Source organism: Adiantum capillus-veneris, chromosome 19 (assembly GCF_014529385.1).
Source record: "Adiantum capillus-veneris isolate H3 chromosome 19, ASM1452938v2, whole genome shotgun sequence".
NCBI classification, from domain to species: Eukaryota; Viridiplantae; Streptophyta; class Polypodiopsida; order Polypodiales; family Pteridaceae; genus Adiantum; species Adiantum capillus-veneris.
The window spans coordinates 26,688,392-26,707,817 of record NC_140949.1 but is presented as its reverse complement, the minus strand read 5'-3'; the positions used below and the strand labels follow the sequence as shown (position 1 = coordinate 26,707,817).

The following is a 19,426-nucleotide window of genomic DNA, read 5'->3' as shown; positions in this document are numbered from 1 at the left end:
GATGAAGATGATGCCAGTCCATCAAGAGGGCCTAGTGTTGCGGAGTCATAATTTCATGAGAGCGATTTCTTGACAGAAGGAGACATTGCCTCCACAGAGGCGTCTTCTTCGCAGTCTAACAAGGTGGTAGGTGCAGCGGAATGATTGTTTGCACTTTGCTCAAGATAAGTGCTCCGAACTGTGCTCAAGGGTTCCTTTTAGTTCTTATCGAAGGGAGAGCCTCCCGTTCTTCATGGAAGTGCTATGATCACAAACAAAGTGAATGGACACTGTGCGTGCAAGTGAATGAGACTGAGAGATCGAGAGAAGAGAGATACGACACTAGAGACGTTGTAAAACCCTCCTCTGAAGGCCCCACTCTCGTCAGCGAGAGTGGTCTACTTTTGATTGCACAAAGTGGTACAATGCGTATGCAATGGACTGATGCAACTTGGGACTATGCCGATGACGACGACGACACTAGGGCTGAAATCTGCAATCTTTCTACTGCTGTCCAAAAACGCTATGGGCTGAAATCTGCAAATCTTCTATCTGCTGAATTCTGACTCTATGTCGGTGACGATGTCGATGGCAACGATGTGACGACGACGCGCTGAAAACGCAGATGCTGAAATCTGCGTTTTCCCGGCTGAAACTGTAAACCTTGCGGAAATTGACCGTGCGGCGAGGAACTGCTACGGGAATGTGAGATCTACGAGGTTCGGGACTTGATCTGCGAAATCTAACTGCTGAAAACTGAAAACGCTGATGGTTCTGGAGTTTCCGTCACGATGATAGTGCAAAACGCCGGGGCTGATCTGCAACCAAAAACTCTAGGGCTGAATTCTGGTGTTTCTATCGTCGGGATTCTGCAGATGCAAAAACGCTAGGCTGATCTTCTGTAGTCTTGTCGTCGTGGCTCTGCAAATGCAAAACGCTAGCTGGCGGCGGTGATCTGATCCAAAAACGCTAGGCTGTTGCTTGGGAGCAAAAACGCTAGGTCACTTGGGGGGTTCTGCTGGGGTTCTGCTGAGAAGGTGCCTGTTGAGCATGTGCTCCTGCTGCCTCTTCTGCCAAAAAGTGCTAACTTGGGTTTGCTTATATATTAACTTAGCAAAATTGCCCTACCTACTTTTGTTGGAAAGTCACTTAAAAATAATAAGTGAAAAATGTCAAAAATAGGGAAAATAGGCTAAATGCACTCGAAAATTCCCCTGACTGAATCTGATGGATTCTGAAGGGAATACTGATGATCATGATGTGTGCAACCAAAGGATATGCATCTACACTCAGTGACTGGGCATGCACGGTCTACGAATAGACTCACAAAAGTGCCAGATCACTTCTAAATCTAGACTGACTGGACTGACTGAACCCTTGTCGTGCTATAGCTTGTCCACTGACACATAGGGTTGGATATGTCACGTGACATCCCCTCCTTTTCAAAGTGAGGTACTGGTACCGAACTGTATGGCGTCGAGGGAGATCGCTAATAGCATCCGGAATCCTAGAAGGGACTCTTCGCCGGCCCACTCTGATGTGTGGGTCGTGCGGTACTTGAACTTCATAAAGGTCTGCAACGCTTGCTTCTTTGGGCCGCGCCGAAAGCGACACAAAGTCTTCTGTGGCTCCTTCCTTACTTCAACTTCGTCTAGAGACCTGCTTCTTTCGTCTTCAAGAATCTCCATGGCTGAAAATTCCTGAAACCATCTCCAACACAAAACCATGAACATACCCATTCCATGTAAATTGAAGGAAAAAAATCTTGTCTTCTCTAAAGACTGTGTATGCAATGTAGATGAACATAGAGACGGAATGACAACCCGTTCATCAAACACATGCAAACAATGAGATCGAATCTGTTCTGTTTGATCGAAATCAATCAACTATGGCAAAACACAATGGAAATGCCCACGCTTGGTGCACTTTCATGTGCTCGTTCGGAAACTGTGTCATGCCAAGGAAGAGACATGGAATGTGACTTCCTGTCATATATACTTTTCAGCTTTTCACGAAAAATCCGCATACATTCGTGCTCATCCATGAGAGAAACGTGCTCAACATACAATATGTCATGCCTAGGAAAAGGGATCGCATAACGATGTTGATTAAAATACAGGAAACGATCACGAATAAAACACTCGAACAATGCGTGCGTATTAATCATGCAAACACATAATACTTCCTGTGAGGGTGCTTTGGACCTAGGCTCGAGAGCCAAGATCGATTCCTGAATGATCAAATCGTCTTGTGGGGGTTCTTTGGACCTCGACTCGAAAGCCAAGATCGGTTCTTCATGATTGATCGAACCTACAACGAGGTTAGCTTCGCTAGAAAAAGCATCAACTAACACATCATCCTTGTGAACAATCACATCATCTTCATGCAACTCATCATGCTTGTGAGAAATCACATCTTGATCATGCTTGTCATTGGCATCCAAATCATCATGCTCATCATTATCATTCAATTCATCGTGCTTCTCATAATCATGCAAATTTTGTGTATCATGCTGTGGAGAAAAAGAGACTGAGAGAGTCTCCTTCTCCTGAATACTATCAATCTTGTCCTGCATATTAGCAACGAGAGATGGAGAACGAGCAATGTCCTCTCCATGAATGACAATAGGAGAATCACTTTTGGCATTGAGAGTTATAGTGTTAGTCAGAAAATCCATGAGAGCGTCATTATCACGAAACCATCAAATGCCCAAAATCATATCACAGGAGAAACAACAAATCTTCTAGTGAAGGCAGTCTGTTGAATTGCAAACAACACATCAAAGCACTCCTCCGTGATGAGAGCGTCCATACCGGGAAAAAGCCAGAGACCTCGATAGGAGATCTCGGACTAACTTCGAGGCGGGCTCTCAACAAGAGAGGAACTGATCACATCATGCATACTACCTGGGTCAAACAATATGACAAAACGGTGCCCCGACGTACGACCATAACATTTAATGAGAGAATCATCAATGGGAGGGTCCTGAGAAACTTGGGGCACACTCGTGTTATCATTCATTGCATTGATAGAGGAAGTGGGTGTTGTGGGTTCTTTAGATTCATTCGATTCAAGCTTAGGACGTGTTCTTTTTATGTGACCCTTAATGTGACAATGAAAACAACGACCTTCCTTAGAATAAGTGCTTTGTTCTTCCGACGTGATGTATCCTCCTACAATTCCTTGTGCTATCTTTTCATCTGGAGTAAGCTTAGGTTTAGCAATTATGTTGGCCTTACCCTTAGAGTCATTGGAAGAATTCTTTGATGAGAGACTGTTGGAAGATTGGTTTAAAGAGTTATCATTCTTACCATTCTTACCGTTTTTACTGTTCTGAGGGTTCTGAGAAGTCTGCGAGGTACTTGTCGAAGTCTTGTTCTCCTTGGGCTTTCCCTTGTTGTGCTTCATCTCTTGTGCGAGAGCAATCGCTACCGCCTTGTTGAGATCGATTGGATCGAGAACCTTGACATCGTACTTGATATACTCGTCCAATCCAAAGAGAAAAGCGTCTTTGCGCTCATCATCCAATTTTCGTAATTGAGTACCTAGCTGCAAAACACGATTAGAAAAAGACATAACCGGCATACCATTTTGCTTAAGAGAGCGTCAATCGTCCTTCAATCGTGCGAGGTACTGAGGTGGCATAAACCGCGCCTTGAGCTTGTCTTGGAAATCAGCCCCATTGAAGGAAAGGGACGTGAATCCGTCGGCTTCCTCTAGGTGCGCGGCTAGCTGTGCCTCTTGCCATGCGTGGTACCAATTGATGGCATCACCAGCAAGGTACATAGCTGCCATCAAAACTTTGCTATTTCCTTCTTCTTAGTTGTCGCAAAATAAGCATTAAATTGATGCAACCAAGAACGAATAATCGTAGCATCCATCTTACCGTCATGCTTACTAAAAGTCAACTTCTCTGTGACTGGATGTTTGGAATCCGCATCGTGGCTTGCACCACTTGAGGAACTCCCACGATCTTTGGGTGGTTCGATTTTCGAGACAAGTACCTGTCGAACCAAGTCTTGAGTTCGTAGTTCTCTTTGAGCTTCACGCTCGGTCTCCAAGGCCGCGCTTCGTGCTGTAACAGACTTGGACACTCCAAGTCAAGAATTAACCGCGACAGCACCAAATAACCACTTCAAAACAATTCACAGATCACAATAGATTTGCACTGGCCCGGCGGAGTTCCGTGCCTAGAGATATTGGCCCCATAGACTGGCGCCCCTTTCGGTATTTCTTTTTATATTAATCAATCATCAAAGTACAAGAGAGCGGTTAGGGTTTCACTCTCAGACTCTGCGTCCAGATGCTCTGAGAAGTGAGGCCCTCACCACTAATTTAAAGGTTACAAGGAATGCCCAAAAGCAGAGCCCCAAAAGCTTTTAAAATCAAAAGCATCAGTTCTCTCTCTCTCTTAGAGAGTCTTTTCTTTTTTTTTTATTAAAAAAAAAAGCAAAAGCAGAATTTGCGTCGCTCATCATTTTCCAAAAAAAAAAAAAAAAATTAATAATCCGCCTCCTCGATTTCCGGAATTTAGGGTTTTGGGCAAAAATTAGGGTTTGCAAGAATTTTAGGGTTTCTGGCAGAAATTAGGGTTTTTGTTGTCCGCCACGTCATCACTTTGTGACATACCCCCCTCTTGAAAGCATTGTAATCGACCGCGATTACGCCTGCAAAACCGACAAAAGCCATAAACCGTCTTAGCAGACACTGACTGTTAGTACCTACGTACTAGGAACGCACATCTAGCACATGTACAAAATCGACAGTCACATCACACGACATCACAGGACATCACCAGACATCACAGGACATCACATGACATTCAACATTCATTCGGATCTTAGACCATGATTTATCGGCAATGTAGCTAGCAATCACATCTAGGTCCAATCGGGACCTCATCGATGTCCGATTGACTAACCCCTATTGCAACCATGTCTATTCGAGATCAAGTAGACCAAAATGCTGCAGTCATTTCGTCTATCAGTTCCTGCACTCACAAGAAGTCAAGAACAAATCAGTATCATAATCAGGAATTCCATTTCATAAAGTCATCCAGCAGAATACTGTCAGCTCTCAGTATCCCTGAAGCTCAAAGAGACATCAGTGACTTTAGTATCAAAATCGAGGCATCTGTTGACAAAGGAGTGGAGTGACTCCCCTCTTGTGCATCCCACTGCACCAGATCTCCGGCCAAGCTGAATTCTGGGTTCCGTTTGGAGTAGACTATGCTAAACCAAAACATCGAGGTAAAGTTTCACAATCCGAGGAGTATCTGCTAGGTCCTCCTTCTCCATCCACTTCGCATCAAATGCAGGAAAGTTCTTGAACTTAACCAAGAACCGCCTTCGGACTTTACCTTTCTTCGTATCATTATGTGCCAAAATCTGTTCAGGAACAAGGATCTCCTCGTTTTCTTCCACTTTGGGTTGCTCATCAAGCTCCCCATCATCAGGCACATCACCCTTAACAGGGTTCAAGAGACTCACATGCAATGCATTGTGAATCCTCCAAGTATCTGGCAGTTTCAATCGGAAGGAGACATCATTTATCTTGTCAGTAATCTGGAAAGGTCCATAGTATCACATACTAAGCTTTGGAAAAAGCCTCTCCTTTCCCTGTTTCTTTCTTAGGCGTGCCTTCTCAAAAGTAAGAGCACCCAATCATCCTCCTTCAGTTTCCAGTCGCGACGATGGCAATCCGCTGCCTTTTTCTATCGTTCTTGAGACTCCTGCAAAGTCTCGCGAGCCTTGGCAAAAGCCGTATCCAAATCTCGCGAATATTTATCCGCTTCAAATTTCTAATCTTTCGTGCTCAGGAAGGATGGAACCTTCGCAGCAGTTTCAACAATCTCACATGGCGTCTTCCCCGTCGAAGAGTGTATCGTGTTATTGTAGGCAAATTCCACCAAAGGTAAGTTCTTTTCCCATTGAGTCTTCTGATGCGAGATACAAAACTTCAATAAATCTAAAATCACTGAATTGGCAATCTCAGATTGCCCATCAGTCTGCAAGTGGAACGATGACGAGAACTGCAACCGCGTGCCAATGTTCTCCCAAATTTCCTTCCAAAACAAACTCATAAATCTGGGGTCTCTGTCAGAGAAAATCGTCTCAGGCGTGCCATGTGATCGGAAAATCATCGTGATCATTCTGTATTCTCGGGAGATCAAAAAAATGAAATCCATTTCAATATTTTCCAAGGGGCGGGTGGGTATGGGTAAAGGCTGTAACAATCCCTGTGACTTATGCCTGTCAAACTTGACCTTCTGGCATACCAAGCAACTGCACACAAACTCTTCCACATCCTTCTTCAGTCTCCGCCAAAAGAAATCTCTCTCTATCCCTTTCATGGTGGTAGCAATGCCGCGGTGACCCGTAAAAGGTGGACAGTGGCAATCAGTCATAACCTTTTCCCTCAACGGCTGTGTAACGCGCAACATAGTCTTTTTCATCAAGTAGCCTTCCTGAAGGGAGTATCCAGCTACTGTCTCCCCATCCCGTATCCGTGTGAAAATATCTGCAAAATCTGTATCTGTGGCACACTGATCGACCATATCCTCGAAGCTCCTATGATGTATCGCGGAAATAGCAAGAACCAACGGTTTTCGAGACAAAGCATCTGCCACCACATTCTTCTGTCCCTGCACATGGACAATCTGGAAGTGGAACTGTGACAAGATGTTCACCCACCGCATCTGTTTTTCCGAAAGCTGCTTCTGTGACAAGAAGTAGCGCAAACTCTGATGGTCTGTAAAGACAGTAAAATCCGCTCCGAGTAGGTAATGCCGCCACTGAGTAAGAGCATGGATAACCGCCAAAAGCTCTTTCTCATAGATCTGTGTTGTCATCTCCGGCCTAGAGAACAAACGGCTCTCGTAAGCTATGACATGGCCTTCTTGCATCAAGACCGCACCCAGACTACGACCACAAGCATCACAAAATACTTCAAATGACTTCTGCAAGTCCGGCAAAGTCAAAATAGGTCCCGTAGTCAATTTCTCTTTCAACGTCTGAAAGGCAGTCACCTCTGGGGGTCCCCACGAAAAAGGTACTCCTTTCTGTGTCAAGATATGCAAAGGGGAAGCAACCTCTGCAAACTTTCGTATGAACAGCCTGTAGTACGAACACAGTCCCAAGAAGCTTTTAACTTCATGGACATTCTTCAAGTCGGGCCAATTATGGATAGTCTCTATCTTGGCCGGATCCATTTGCACTCCTGCTGCTGACACAATGTGTCCCAAAAAGTGTATCTCTGGTAGGAAAAATTCACTTTTCTTTGCATTAATCACTAACTTGTGATCTCGTAATGCCTGAAAGACTTGAAGCAGATGATCTCTGTGTTCTGCCTCATTCTTGGAGAAAACAATGATGTCGTCAAAGAAAGTGCCAACAAATAGCCTGTACTCTCGAAAAATCCTATCCATCATCCGGTTAAATGTCGCAGGAGCATTGGTTAAGCCAAAAGGCATCACCAAAAACTCAAATAACCCAAAAGTCGTCCGAAAAGCTGTCTTGTAGACATCTCCTGGTGCTATCCTGATCTGATGATATCCACTCTTCAAGTCAATCCTGCTAAAGCACGAGGATCCCTGTAACCTGTCGAGTATATCATCAATCCTAGGAATCGGAAATCTGTTCTTGATGGTGATTTCGTTGAGAGTGCTATAATAGATGCACATTCTCCAAGATCCGTCTTTCTTCAAAACCAACAACACTGGAGAGCAATACGGTGAAGTACTAGGCTGGACAAGACCCTTTTCCAAGAGGTCTTTCACTGAGTTCATAATCTTTTCATTTTGTACTCGGCTCACACGATAAGGTGGCCGATTCGGTGGCGTGCTTCCAGATATCAGATCAATGGTATGATCTTCAGGCCCTCTCAAAAGCAATTGGCATGAGCGTGGAGAAAAAAAAATCTTGGCGTTCTTTTCTTCAGGTCAAAACATATTCAACCTTTATCCATCGTTCAGTTCTCCCAAAAGAATGAGTAAGAAAACTGAAGTTCATCAAGTACAATCTCTAAACCCTTCATTTATCAAAGTCGCTTTCTCGGCCCGGTAGTCAACCACGGCGTAGTTCTTGTGGTACCAAGGGATCCCGAGTAGAACGTCACTCACGTGCCCTGAACACCCCTGTCATTGCAAACGAAGTTTGCCAATGCTCGGTGTAATGGCAACATCCCATCCGGGTGCCAGTCGAACTACCTCCGCCTGTGGCGTCAATCTGTCGGGCGTAGTTCCAAATCGAGCCGCCAATTCCAAGTGAAAAGAAGTTGGCCTTGGCTCCTTCAAAAGAGCTTCCTGATCCTTCACTTTGCCCCGAAAGCGGCAATGTTTGTACTTTCATTCATTAGATTCGGTGCAGGTCCCACGCCATGTGGTACCAGTTCTGCTTTTCTATCTGCCTTTTCTGCCACATTCCTCAGCTGCTCTCGAACTCTCAGACCTGTCGTCGTTTTTATCATGCTGTTCTTTCTGTGTCGTATCAGGGCACTTCGCGGAAATATATCCATGTTCCCCGCATCCAAAGCACTTCTCCTCTCTGATGAAGCGGGCTCTCTCCTCAGGAGTAAGCTTGGGTCGTGCATCCTTTTTTTTTTTCTCTGGGTTGCTCTTTTTCATTCTACTTTCATTCCCAGAAGTCTGTTCGGCTCGTTGTGTCATGGCCTCATCTGTGGGGTAGGTCAGACAACCAGAGTGAATGGCAAAGCCCCGCTTCGCATGACTCATCAACTCCTGAATAGAAGCCGACTTCTGTTCCAAGCAGTGATCTCGGATCTCTGTAGGTAGACCCAAGGTAAACCGCTCAATCTGTTCTCTGAACGAGATCTTCTTGAATGAAGAGGCGGGTAGAAAAGAGCTCCAGAATCTTTCACAATAAGAATTCACTGTATCGCTCTTGGTCATCCGGAGATGGTTCCAAGCAGCTCGTATATCTCGCTCAAACTCTTGAGTCAACCAAGAAGAAATAAAAAGCCTCTTGAATTTCAGCCATGTAACTGGCACAGTCTTGCTTAATAGAAGCGTGGACCACCAAGTACGAGCATTCCCCTTAAAGTAAGAGGCAGCTCTCCGAATCTTGGAGTGCTCTGAATAGCGTCCTCCCGCGAAAGCGATGTCAAACTGCTGTATAAAAGACAAAGCCTTCGAAGCATCTGAGTATCCTGAAAAGTATCAAACTTGATCGAGTGGCCACCTTCCTTAAACTCTCGGACTTTCTTGCTTTTATCTTCGAGAAAGTCATACTGGTTGGCTTTGTAAAAATTCTTCTTGTTCGCATAAAACTTTCCGTCATCGGAATCTGAGCTGTCTGTAGACGAGTCCTCAGTAGAACTGTCAGTCTCTGGGCGAGATGTAGCCTTCTTTGCCTTTTTCTTGCCTGTTCCGAAGCTTTGTGTCTTGCTTCGCTTTTTGCTTTTTCTGTCTTCTTCGCTCTAATCCGAGGAGCTAGAAGAACTGTCAGAAGAAGAAGAAGAAGAACTGGGTACTCCTTCAAATCGAACACGCTTCTTCCGTTTCTTTGCTTTGTCGAATGTCGACTGACGACCCAAATATCCCGGGAAGTCAGTACCTTTGTTCTGCTTTTTGCCGTGCTTTTTGCCTTTCTTTTGCACGTCGAAAAGCTGAGCAATCCGTGCATCAACCACGTTCTCCAGTTCCTTCTCCGTATATTTCTTGGATGCAGAAGGTTTCTTGAGAGCGGGTTTCGGGAGTGGTGTTGTGGTTCTCTGCCACTCCCTCTATACCTCTTCCAAAGAGGTTTGGTTCATATATTTTGTCATCTTCGGGTCCTTGGCAAAATTGAGCATCATCTTTGTTGCATCGCCAATCAATTGACGACGCTCCATCTCTCTTTGCTCCGCTTGAGTAGGCCGAGGCGGGCCATACTCTCTGTCTGAATCTTCGTTGTGATCCCAGCCCGCATCTCCAGATGCGGAGGGAGTCGACTGATCATTGCGTGAAGCCATAGGTGCAGCGGAAAAAAATTCAGGGATCGGATTTCCCGTAGAAGAGAAATCGGCCGTGCTCTGATACCACTGTAACAGACTTGGACACTCCAAGTCAAGAATCAACCGCGACAGCACCAAATAACCACTTCAAAACAATTCACAGATCACAATAGATTTGCACTGGCCCGACGGAGTTCCGTGCCTAGAGATATTGGCCCCAAAGACTGGCGCCCCTTTCGGTATTTCTTTTTATATTAATCAATCATCAAAGTACAAGAGAGCGGTTAGGGTTTCACTCTCAGACTCTGCGTCCAGATGCTCTGAGAAGTGAGGCCCTCACCACTAATTTAAAGGTTACAAGGGATGCCCAAAAGCAGAGCCCCAAAAGCTTTTAAAATCAAAAGCATCAGTTCTCTCTCTCTCTTAGAGAGTCTTTTCTTTTTTTTATATATAAAAAAAAAAGCAAAAGCAAAATTCGCGTCGCTCATCATTTTCCAAAAAAAAAAAAAAAATTAATAATCCGCCTCCGCGATTTCCGGAATTTAGGGTTTTTGGAAAAAATTAGGGTTTGCAGGAATTTTAGGGTTTCTGCTGTCCGCCACGTCATCACTTTGTGACACGTGCTACCGCTTCCTCCTTTCTTAGTTCTTTTCTTTCTTTTCGTGCGTTGCGTTCGTGTTCTAAAGCAAGCCGATTTTCTTCTTGTTGTGCGGCAAATCTTGCGTTTCTTTCGTCGCGCTCGCGGTCCTTAGCTGCTTGCTCACTGTCCTTAGCTTCTTGTTGTTCTGCTTTGCTTGCGAGTTGTGCCAACGCAACTCGATTTGTTTCTTGTTGTTGTGCCATCATGTCCAACATCGACTTGACCATCATCTCCATAGGAGTTAGTACAACTCGTGGCGTAGATGGCGAAGGGGGAGAGTCGAAAAACTCTCCTGGTGGGGAAAAATCTTCGCCGCCTCTCTCATGCTCATCACCTGTATGCGAAGTATCCATTCCGCTTCGGGTGACGACCATGCACTATGATCTTTGGTTCTTAAGTTCACGAGGAACTTGGGTTCTTGAGGGTCTTGGGTTCTTGGGTTCTTGAGGATCTTGAGGTTCTTGAGGTTCTTGAGGTTTTCTTTCGCTTGCAAATCGCGTTTGAGAAGGATCTTCTCTTCACCCGAGTTCTACTCTTTTCCGCGGGCGCACCCCTTGGCAGCCTTGCGCTCACACCAAGGTTGTTTTTTCCCACCTCAGGTCGATTGGCCGGCCGCTAAGTGCACGGTCCGCTCTCAATGAGTGAAAAGAGACAAAGGGAGGCTGGACAAGCCCTTCTTTCTTGGGATTCCTATCACTCTTCAAAAAACACGATTAGGAATCGACATGCCCAAGCGAACTTGGGTTCGTGCGATCGCAACAAGCAAAAAAAAAATCTTGTGATTCTTGTGGTTCTTTCCTTGAGTGGTATAGAACACTGCCAAAGCTCTGATACCAATGTTAGGTGCAGCGGAATGATTGTTTGCGCTTTGCTCAAGATGAGTGCTCCGAACTGTGCTCAAGGGTTCCTTTTAGTTCTTATGGAAGGAAGAGTCTTCCGTTCTTCCTGGAAAGTGCTATGATCACAAACAAAGTGAATGGACACTGTGCGTGCAAGTGAATGAGACTGAGAGATAGAGAGAAGAGAGATACGACACCAGAGACGTTGTAAAACCCTCCTCCGAAGGCCCCACTCGTCGGCGAGAGTGGTCTACTTTTGATTGCACAAAGTGGTACAATGCGTATGCAATGGACTGATGCAACTTGGCACTATGCCGATGAGGACGACAACACTAGGGCTGAATACTGAAATCTGCAAATCTTCTATATGTTGAATTCTAACTCTATGTCGGTGACGATGTCGATGGCGACGATGCGACGACGACGACCTGAAAAGCAGAGGCTGAAATCTACGTTTTCCGGGCTGAAACTGTAAACCTTGCGGAAACTGACCGTGCGGCGAGGAACTACTACGGGAACGTGAGATCTGCGAGGTTTGGGACTTGATCTGCGAAGTCTAACTGCTGAAAACTGAAAACGCTGATGGTTCTGGAGTTTCCGTCGCGATGATGGTGCAAAACGCCAAGGCTGATCTGCAACCAAAAACGCTAGGGCTGAATTCTAGTGTTTTTGTCGCCGGGATTCTGCAGATGCAAAAACGCTAGGCTGATCTGCTGTAGTCTTGTTGTCATGGCTCAACAAATGCAAAACGCTGGCTGGTTTGCGGTGATCTGATCCAAAAACGCTAGGCTTTGCTTGGGAGCAAAAACGCTAGGTCACTTGGGGGGTTCTGCTCGAGTTCTCTCAGAAAGTGCTAACTTGGGTTTGCTTATATATTAACTTAGCAAAATTGCCCTACCTACTTTGTTGGAAAGTCACTTAAAAATAATAAGTGAAAAATATCAAAAATAGGAAAAATAGGCTAAATGCACTGAACTGACTGAATCTGATGGATTCTGAAGGGAATACGATGATCATGCTGTGTGCAACCAGAGGATATGCATCTACACTCAGTGACTGGGCATGCACGGTCTACGAATAGACTCACAAAAGTGCCATATCACTTCTAAATCTAGACTGACTGAACCCTTGTTGTGCTGTAGCTTGTCCACTGACACATAGGGTTGGATGTGTCACCTGACACAAGGAGGTATGAGTGTCAGCTTTTTGAGTGAAGAGTTAGGACTCAAATCATGGAACATTGGATGTTTCATGTTTACATGGATTTTGTAATTTTGATGAGACTATGACATATGTCTCATGTCATATGACATATTTTTCATTGTTCTTGATTGATTCTAGTGTTCATGGTTTTCCATAGTTTCAAAATGATTGTATCGTCTCATCTCTCTCAAGTTTTTGGAGTTTGTCGTTGTTGTTGTTGTAGGTAACAATTAAGCAGCTATCGAAGCTTCGTATCTCTTGTTCAGCTTCTAATTGTTCAATTTTGGATATCTCGAGCGGTCCATGGTATCGTACAATCGTATGAAAGCCTCAAACGATCTAGTTAATGGCAGACTTAGTTTTAACATCTCAGCTTTTAGATACGTAAATGCATATGTTGTATGTTTGATATATTCATAAGTATTATCTCCGAGATAATACTTATGAATATATCAAACATACAACATATGCATTTACGTATCTAAAAGCTCAAAACATTCAATATCTCAAAACAAAATATGAATTTTACATAACTAAAAGCTCAAAACATTCAGTATTACGTACCAAACATTCCATATCTTTCCATCTTGCTCAAACTGTTGTCTTGAATGATGTGCTACATTCACCTGACCTCTCCTCCATCTCTAAAGTAGCTTCTAAAGGTTTTGGAGTCTACTTTGATGGTGAGAGTATTGAAGTGATGGATAGAAGGAACCTCTCTATTATGGCCCATGTAGGTTGTATTGTACACACTCTTTCCCTTGAGTTTGTACACACTCTTTCCCTTGAGTTTGCAACAGCAAGAGTCACATTTGCACCAATTGTTCACCAAATACGAAGCACTTATCACAGATGATGAGAGTCTTCTTTGGCACTCTCACTTTGGTCCTGTCCCCATTGCTACTTTGCAACATCTTGTTTCCAACGTTCACCTCTCAACTTGCCAACCACTTGATGTCTGTGTGAGAAGAGTGAGTAGAAAGTGTATGACCGTGTGTGATAGTGCAAATGTGTGTAATTGTGAGTGTAAATGTTTGTGCCTACTGTATGCTGTGTGTAAGTGTATAAATGTGTGTTGAGATGTATCTATGGAAGTGTTTGTATGTGATTGTGCCCGCTGTGATTGAGAAGGGTGTAGATAGTGTCCTGAGTGTTAGGGGGTCAGGTGAAAGGGATATGGTGGTGGGTGGGCAGCAGGATGAGGATAGCATTACCTTAGGGATCAGGATGTGACAACATAGCAGGCAGGCAGTGACTGATTGGTTCATGTGCTACTATGCAGGCTGCAAGGTTGCGAGTTTTCAGCAGAGGTGGGCAGCAGCAGTGAAAAGGAGTGTGGGCGTGGTCAGATACAAGAAATGGAAAGCTCTCCTCATACTATATACTCACATAGCAAGAGAAATCTCATCTCTATCCTAACTATCAATAGGGGAGGTGACAAGTCTCTCAACAGGGGAGGGCAGTACATCATCCGAAGAAGAGTGGGCCTGGAGTGAATTCTTGTGCCTGTAAATCATGATAGCTGGAGGCACCTCCGACTGCCTCTATCTTTCGCGTCTCCTTTTCTTTCCCTCTCTTCTCTTGGATCTCTCTGCCTCTATTCTAACTCTGTCATAAGTATCTTCCATAGAAGACTCCATCAGAGCCTCCTACCTCTCTTGCTCCTCTGTAAGATCTCTATGCCAATGTGCTATCCTGCGAGTAAATACTGCTTCCATATGAGAAGATCTCCCACAAGCAAGACAGTGTCCACAAAGCCAAATGAAGAAAACTCTCTACCATATGTCCCCCCCGCGAATAGGAGGAAGAGAGAGAAAACGCAGTCGATCCTTCACGAGAGAGGAGTGAAGGATAACTTTACTAGTGGTTGTTCGATGGGGTCTACTAACCCTCACCAAGCGAAACTCCGAAGCTCCTTCCTATCTCTAAAATGTACGGCCAAAACTCTGGAAAAATCCCTGGTAATTTGACTGTATCAAGAGATCCTCACCCAAACCAGAGGTATGCTTTGTCTCCATCCGAGGTCATAGCAGACTGTGCTGCTCCAATCCAAAAGGATTTGTGCAAGAAACTCATCTATTGGGCCTGATGTCTCAAAGCGATCTCTGAAGCAAGCATCCACAATTCCAATATACGGCCTAGAATGAAAGGCTGTCTCTCCAAAGTGGAGAGTTTGATCCCAATCACCTTGCAGACCAGACAATAAGCCTCCAATGAAGTCAATGAATCATGGATTGCATAAAGAATATCTGTAGACGATTGACCCCCAATAGCTGAACCCCCAAGATCCATCAATGGGGAGGGGAAGATACCGTGAAGTCCTCCTATGCTGCTCAGTTGTCTCCACCTGAACACCAATGAGTCTGAAGCACCTTTCTCTGAAAGAACCCTGAATATGAAAATGAGGCCGGTGTGCAAGCAAATGAAGTCCAAGAGAGAACCTGCTGAACCTTACAACCTGCTTCAACAGACCCACTCCCGTAGGAGGCAGGCACAAAGCCCGATCAGAGGCAGTCGGTTGCCTACAAAATGGCCAGATGGGCCTGGGGTTGCTGGAAAAAAAAAACACTCAGTATGTAATCCATGGGGGAAGCCCTATCGATGTGCAAAATAATGATAAATCAGTGGCACCAGGCGATCTACAGAGAGCATGTCAGTACTAACTTGTCCCTTTTGGATTGCGAATGCACTTCTAGATAGGTGGTTACTAGCTTCAATTCTAGGCCTATTTTCTTCTTCTCTGAGAAGAAACATTCATTGTCTATAAGTGATACATTTCATAGTATGTATTGTTTTTGTTTTACAAACCCACTTTTCTTTCTTTCTTTCTTCCTCTCTGCCTTTCGCACATGTGACACAAAAAATGGTTAACTGGAAATCAAATTGACAAAGCAAGAAGCTGAGAAAGACTTGTCCCTCAGGCTATGGCCTTCACTGGTGGATAGCCTTGTGATAATCAAGTTATTTCAGTGACTTCTTCAAAAAATATACTATACATGGTAAGATGGGCACTGTGAACTTAGATGACTACATCTCCCTTGAAATGGGTATATTTATGACAGATTTGTATTTAAGAAGAATTCCAAAGGGAAAAACTGCCAAGCGTAGAGAAGGACAAAGAGTTACTAGAAACATCAACTTGCAGAAAAGGACATCCTTCGAGTCCCCCCAAGAAAAGGAGTGCCTTCAAACAAATCACGAAGGCACCTTTCAAGATCCTCAGGTGAGTATTTGATATACTTCTGCCGCCCTCGGCCAGAATTCAAAGAGCTCTGGTGTCGAATAAGAAAAGAGCGATATGCTGGAATGACCTTTTCTTCAATGGATATCCTCAACTCTTCCCGCAGCTCAGGATCAGGGACGCTCCAAGAAGATTGAGTTCGATGGAGCTCCTCAAATAAGGAGTTGAAGCATTTGAGTCTGTCTTTCAGCATGCTTTTAGAGACACCACGGAAGAAGGTACCGCTCACATGAAGCCCCTCCTCTTGTAGGAAGTTGAGCAACTTCTTCCATGACAACCGAAGATAGTTGGTTGCGTGCTGCCGGACCTGACTAGACTGCTTCTCAACCCATTCCTTGCCCACCAAAGATGCAAGTTCACACTTCTTTACTTTCTGAACAATGTAGTGCACATTATTCATAAGAAAAAGGTAGGTCAATGCTATCTCCTTGTAAAGCTTGGACTTACCATCAAGGTTACACTCTAAGAGGACCATCAACCATACAATCTGCACTCCCAGAGGAGACAGTTGGTCAGCACGACTTTTACCATCACCTTCATAGAAGTAAAGAGTGGAAGCATGATTCTCCAGTCCCACTACCTCTGGTGGCTCCTTCTTCTTATCTCCAAGAAGACGATTTAATGGACCAACATAGCAAAAAAGAAGCCATATGTAATTCATGACGTACCGAGTCAGAGGGTGTATAGCACCTCCCGGAACTGGTATCTTGGATGACTCTCTTTGGATGGCATTCTCAAACTCTGCAAAAATCCCTCTCCCAGCCTCTCCGAGCCTCAAAACTGTTCTTTTGGACTCCTTCCTAATGCCCATACAAAGCTCATCAGAAAAGATGTCATCAATAACCGGAAGAAGTTCAGAAAGGGTCTCATACATGTCCAAGATTTTAAAGAGCTTCTCAGGAGAGCGCCGACTAATAGCTATGGCCTCTGCAAATCCCAAAAGTTGCATCACAGAACCTTTTGACAAGTCCCAAAATGAGCTCTCTGCCAACTGGCTCAATCCAGCAAAGACCTGATGACATAGAAGCTTTTCACTCTTGTAGAGTAGCTGGACAGCTACCTTCAAAGCTAAGTTCCACTTCATTATCCTCACTTCCAAGATCTCCCATGGCATCTTTTGCACGCTATCCATGCCCAACTTCTCCATTCCCAATCCGGACAAACTATATTCCAAAATTGCCTTTCTGACGCTAATGTACACCTGACAGCATTCCTTCGAATAGCCCCCAGTCATCATGCACTTCGCTATGTCATTCAGATCAGAAACTACATCCAAGGGCAACAATTCGATGGAAATATCAAAATCCGGTATTGCTTGCATCACTGACACATCCCCATCCTCCTCCTCATGTGCATCACTTCCATTATGATACCCTTGAAACGAGTCGTATTCTTCATCATTCATTGGACCCATAACCTGCTCAGAGATCCAATCTGGGTCTACTGAATTGCTGTGTGCAATGAGCAGCCTGCGGAATTCTTCCTCTAAGCGTGTCATGTCTAGGTGAAGTTGGCTCTGCGTGCGCTCCAAGGCAGGACGAGAGATGGACAGGGATGCTGCAAACCCCTGCAGCCTCTCCACTGCTTTGTGAGATGAAAAAGATTGTGATCGTTGGCATTCCCGCATCAAGTATGGATCATGTTGGCGAGAGGAAGTACCCCACTTAAGTGCAGAGCACTCCCAGCCCTTAGGGACACTGGGAAGCTCCATAGCTATGCACAGAGCATATAAGAAGTTTCAAGCACGAGCCTTGAAAGTAAACAATCTTGGCTCAACCAATCCAGAAAGAGGTTCTGAATTGGTGGCGATTGCGCTGAAGATGGCAAGTACACAACTCTTGAGCTGAGCATGGCTTATGATGGTGGCTGTGAGGCATAGTAAATCTGAGGGAAGGACAACTACTTACAACCTCACAGGAAAACATGGGATTACCAGGGAATACTAGACAACCATATTGTGATTGGCAAGCACAAGCTCACGAGCGCTGAGGCATCACGGAGTGAATGCAAACCTGCATAAAATTGAGCCAAACTGCATGAATTCAAGCAAATTGAGAGATGAGCAGAGATGGCGGGCAATAGCCACTTCGTAAGCAGATGAGGCAGAAAGCTAGAGTAATGATGATGGGTCAATGGCAAGCTCTCTCTCTCTCTCTCTCTCTCTCTCTCTCTCTCTCTCTCTGTGTGTGTGTGTGTGTGTGTGTGTGTGTACGATGGGGGCACCCGGCACCGAGACCCAAGCCCACATACGGGTATAGAACTTTAGATGGTTGTGTGTCGCTGCTGCTGATGAAGGAGACAGCTCTCTCTCTCTCTCTCTCTCTCTCTCTCTCTCTCGTACAGCTCAGGAGATGGGGAGAGATCCGCGTTTCTAGACGTCCAGTATGATGCGGACAAGCATCCACATCGCAGAGTTGAGTCCGCGACTCTTGTATATGCGTTTTGTGTTGGTGACTCGGTGTGTGTGTGTGTGTGTGTGTGTGTGTACCCGCTAGCGCCGTTCTGCCTGAGGCGCGGCGCTGACTACCCAAGCAAGCATATGGCAGGCAAAAGCCGCAAACGAGCACAGGGGGGACAACGCCATATTCATATTCCCCATTGTGCTGAGCAGTTAAAAAAGTGGTTCAGCAGCTGGTAGTGTGTTCCTCCCAACCACATCTCACAAATTCACAATCTCAGATCCTCATGATAAGAAGACCCCACCTCTCATGGCCCCTCTTCAATTCTCGCCTCGCTTGGGCCTTTAGGGACTGTTTCCACCCCGCAGATTTTCGGCCATTCATGACCAAAAATGAGCCTCCCTTTGATCAAGAAACAAGGGTTGTTTCTGCGCCACCGAATGTGAGAACTTTCAGCCAATGATAACCTCACACACACAAACACAACAGTGTTTGAGAAAACATTTGTCTCTATTTGATGTTGCAAAAATGTGGACAAATCGAGGCACTGATGGTCAAGAGCGAGGCAATTGCTTTTGGCACGAGAAAGGTTTGCCTTAGCTTCGCCTTGAAATCCATATGAGCCGGTTCCAAACCAAGGTAAAAGGAGGGAAAACGGGTTAAAAATACATGAAAATGGTTCTAAAATCTTGCAAATTTGTGAAAGTCTACTAGTATTTATGGGTTGTGTCTTTAGAGATGACTTGTGCCCAGGGATAGCAAAGGGAAGGAACTCCAAAAATGGGATGTTTCCTGTTTTCTCGAAGCCCTCCTAGCTTTCCCTTAACCCCTTCGTTTCACCAGGATTAAGCTATTTTTCTGGCTAAGGTGGCAACAGCGCAATCCTCTCTTTGTGTGGCCAATGAAGCTTCACAGCTTCCTACCCTTTTCAACGACATTCTCTCCTTCAAATGTTGATCGTCCCTTCTATTATGTAGGTGCAACTAGGTTTGTGTTACCCCTGGTAGTCCCTGCTAGTCTTGGCTCGACTCGGATCTTACAAGGAGGAAGTCTGAAAACTTAGGGAAAAAGATTTTTCTCCGACACTTATTTTTGGCGAGTGATGGAGGTGGCCATACACACAAAACAATGTTTGTAGTGTGCACATGGTAGATTGATATGATGTTCTTTTGAA

The 19,426-nt window shown here is 44.9% G+C and overlaps 1 protein-coding gene across 3 annotated transcripts in view; it reads right to left on the bottom strand.

The window, feature by feature from the left end:
- Positions 1-18,478, bottom strand: part of LOC147433741 (exocyst complex component EXO70B1-like) — a 29,839-nt gene extending 11,361 nt beyond the window's left edge. Inside the window, exons 1-2 of one of the 3 annotated variants that reach the window (XM_086490368.1) lie at positions 15,739-18,476; positions 13,177-15,164 (exon numbers count right to left, since the gene is read on the bottom strand). In XM_086490368.1, the coding sequence (XP_086346494.1) occupies positions 15,747-17,564 (1,818 nt within the window). In that variant the 5' untranslated portion in view covers positions 17,565-18,476 and the 3' untranslated portion in view covers positions 13,177-15,164; positions 15,739-15,746. Of the gene's footprint in view, positions 1-13,176; positions 15,165-15,559 lie in introns of those variants that run through there. The other 2 variants (XM_086490370.1, XM_086490369.1) reach the window with 2 other exon arrangements.
- Between the last annotated feature and the right edge of the window lie 948 nt (positions 18,479-19,426).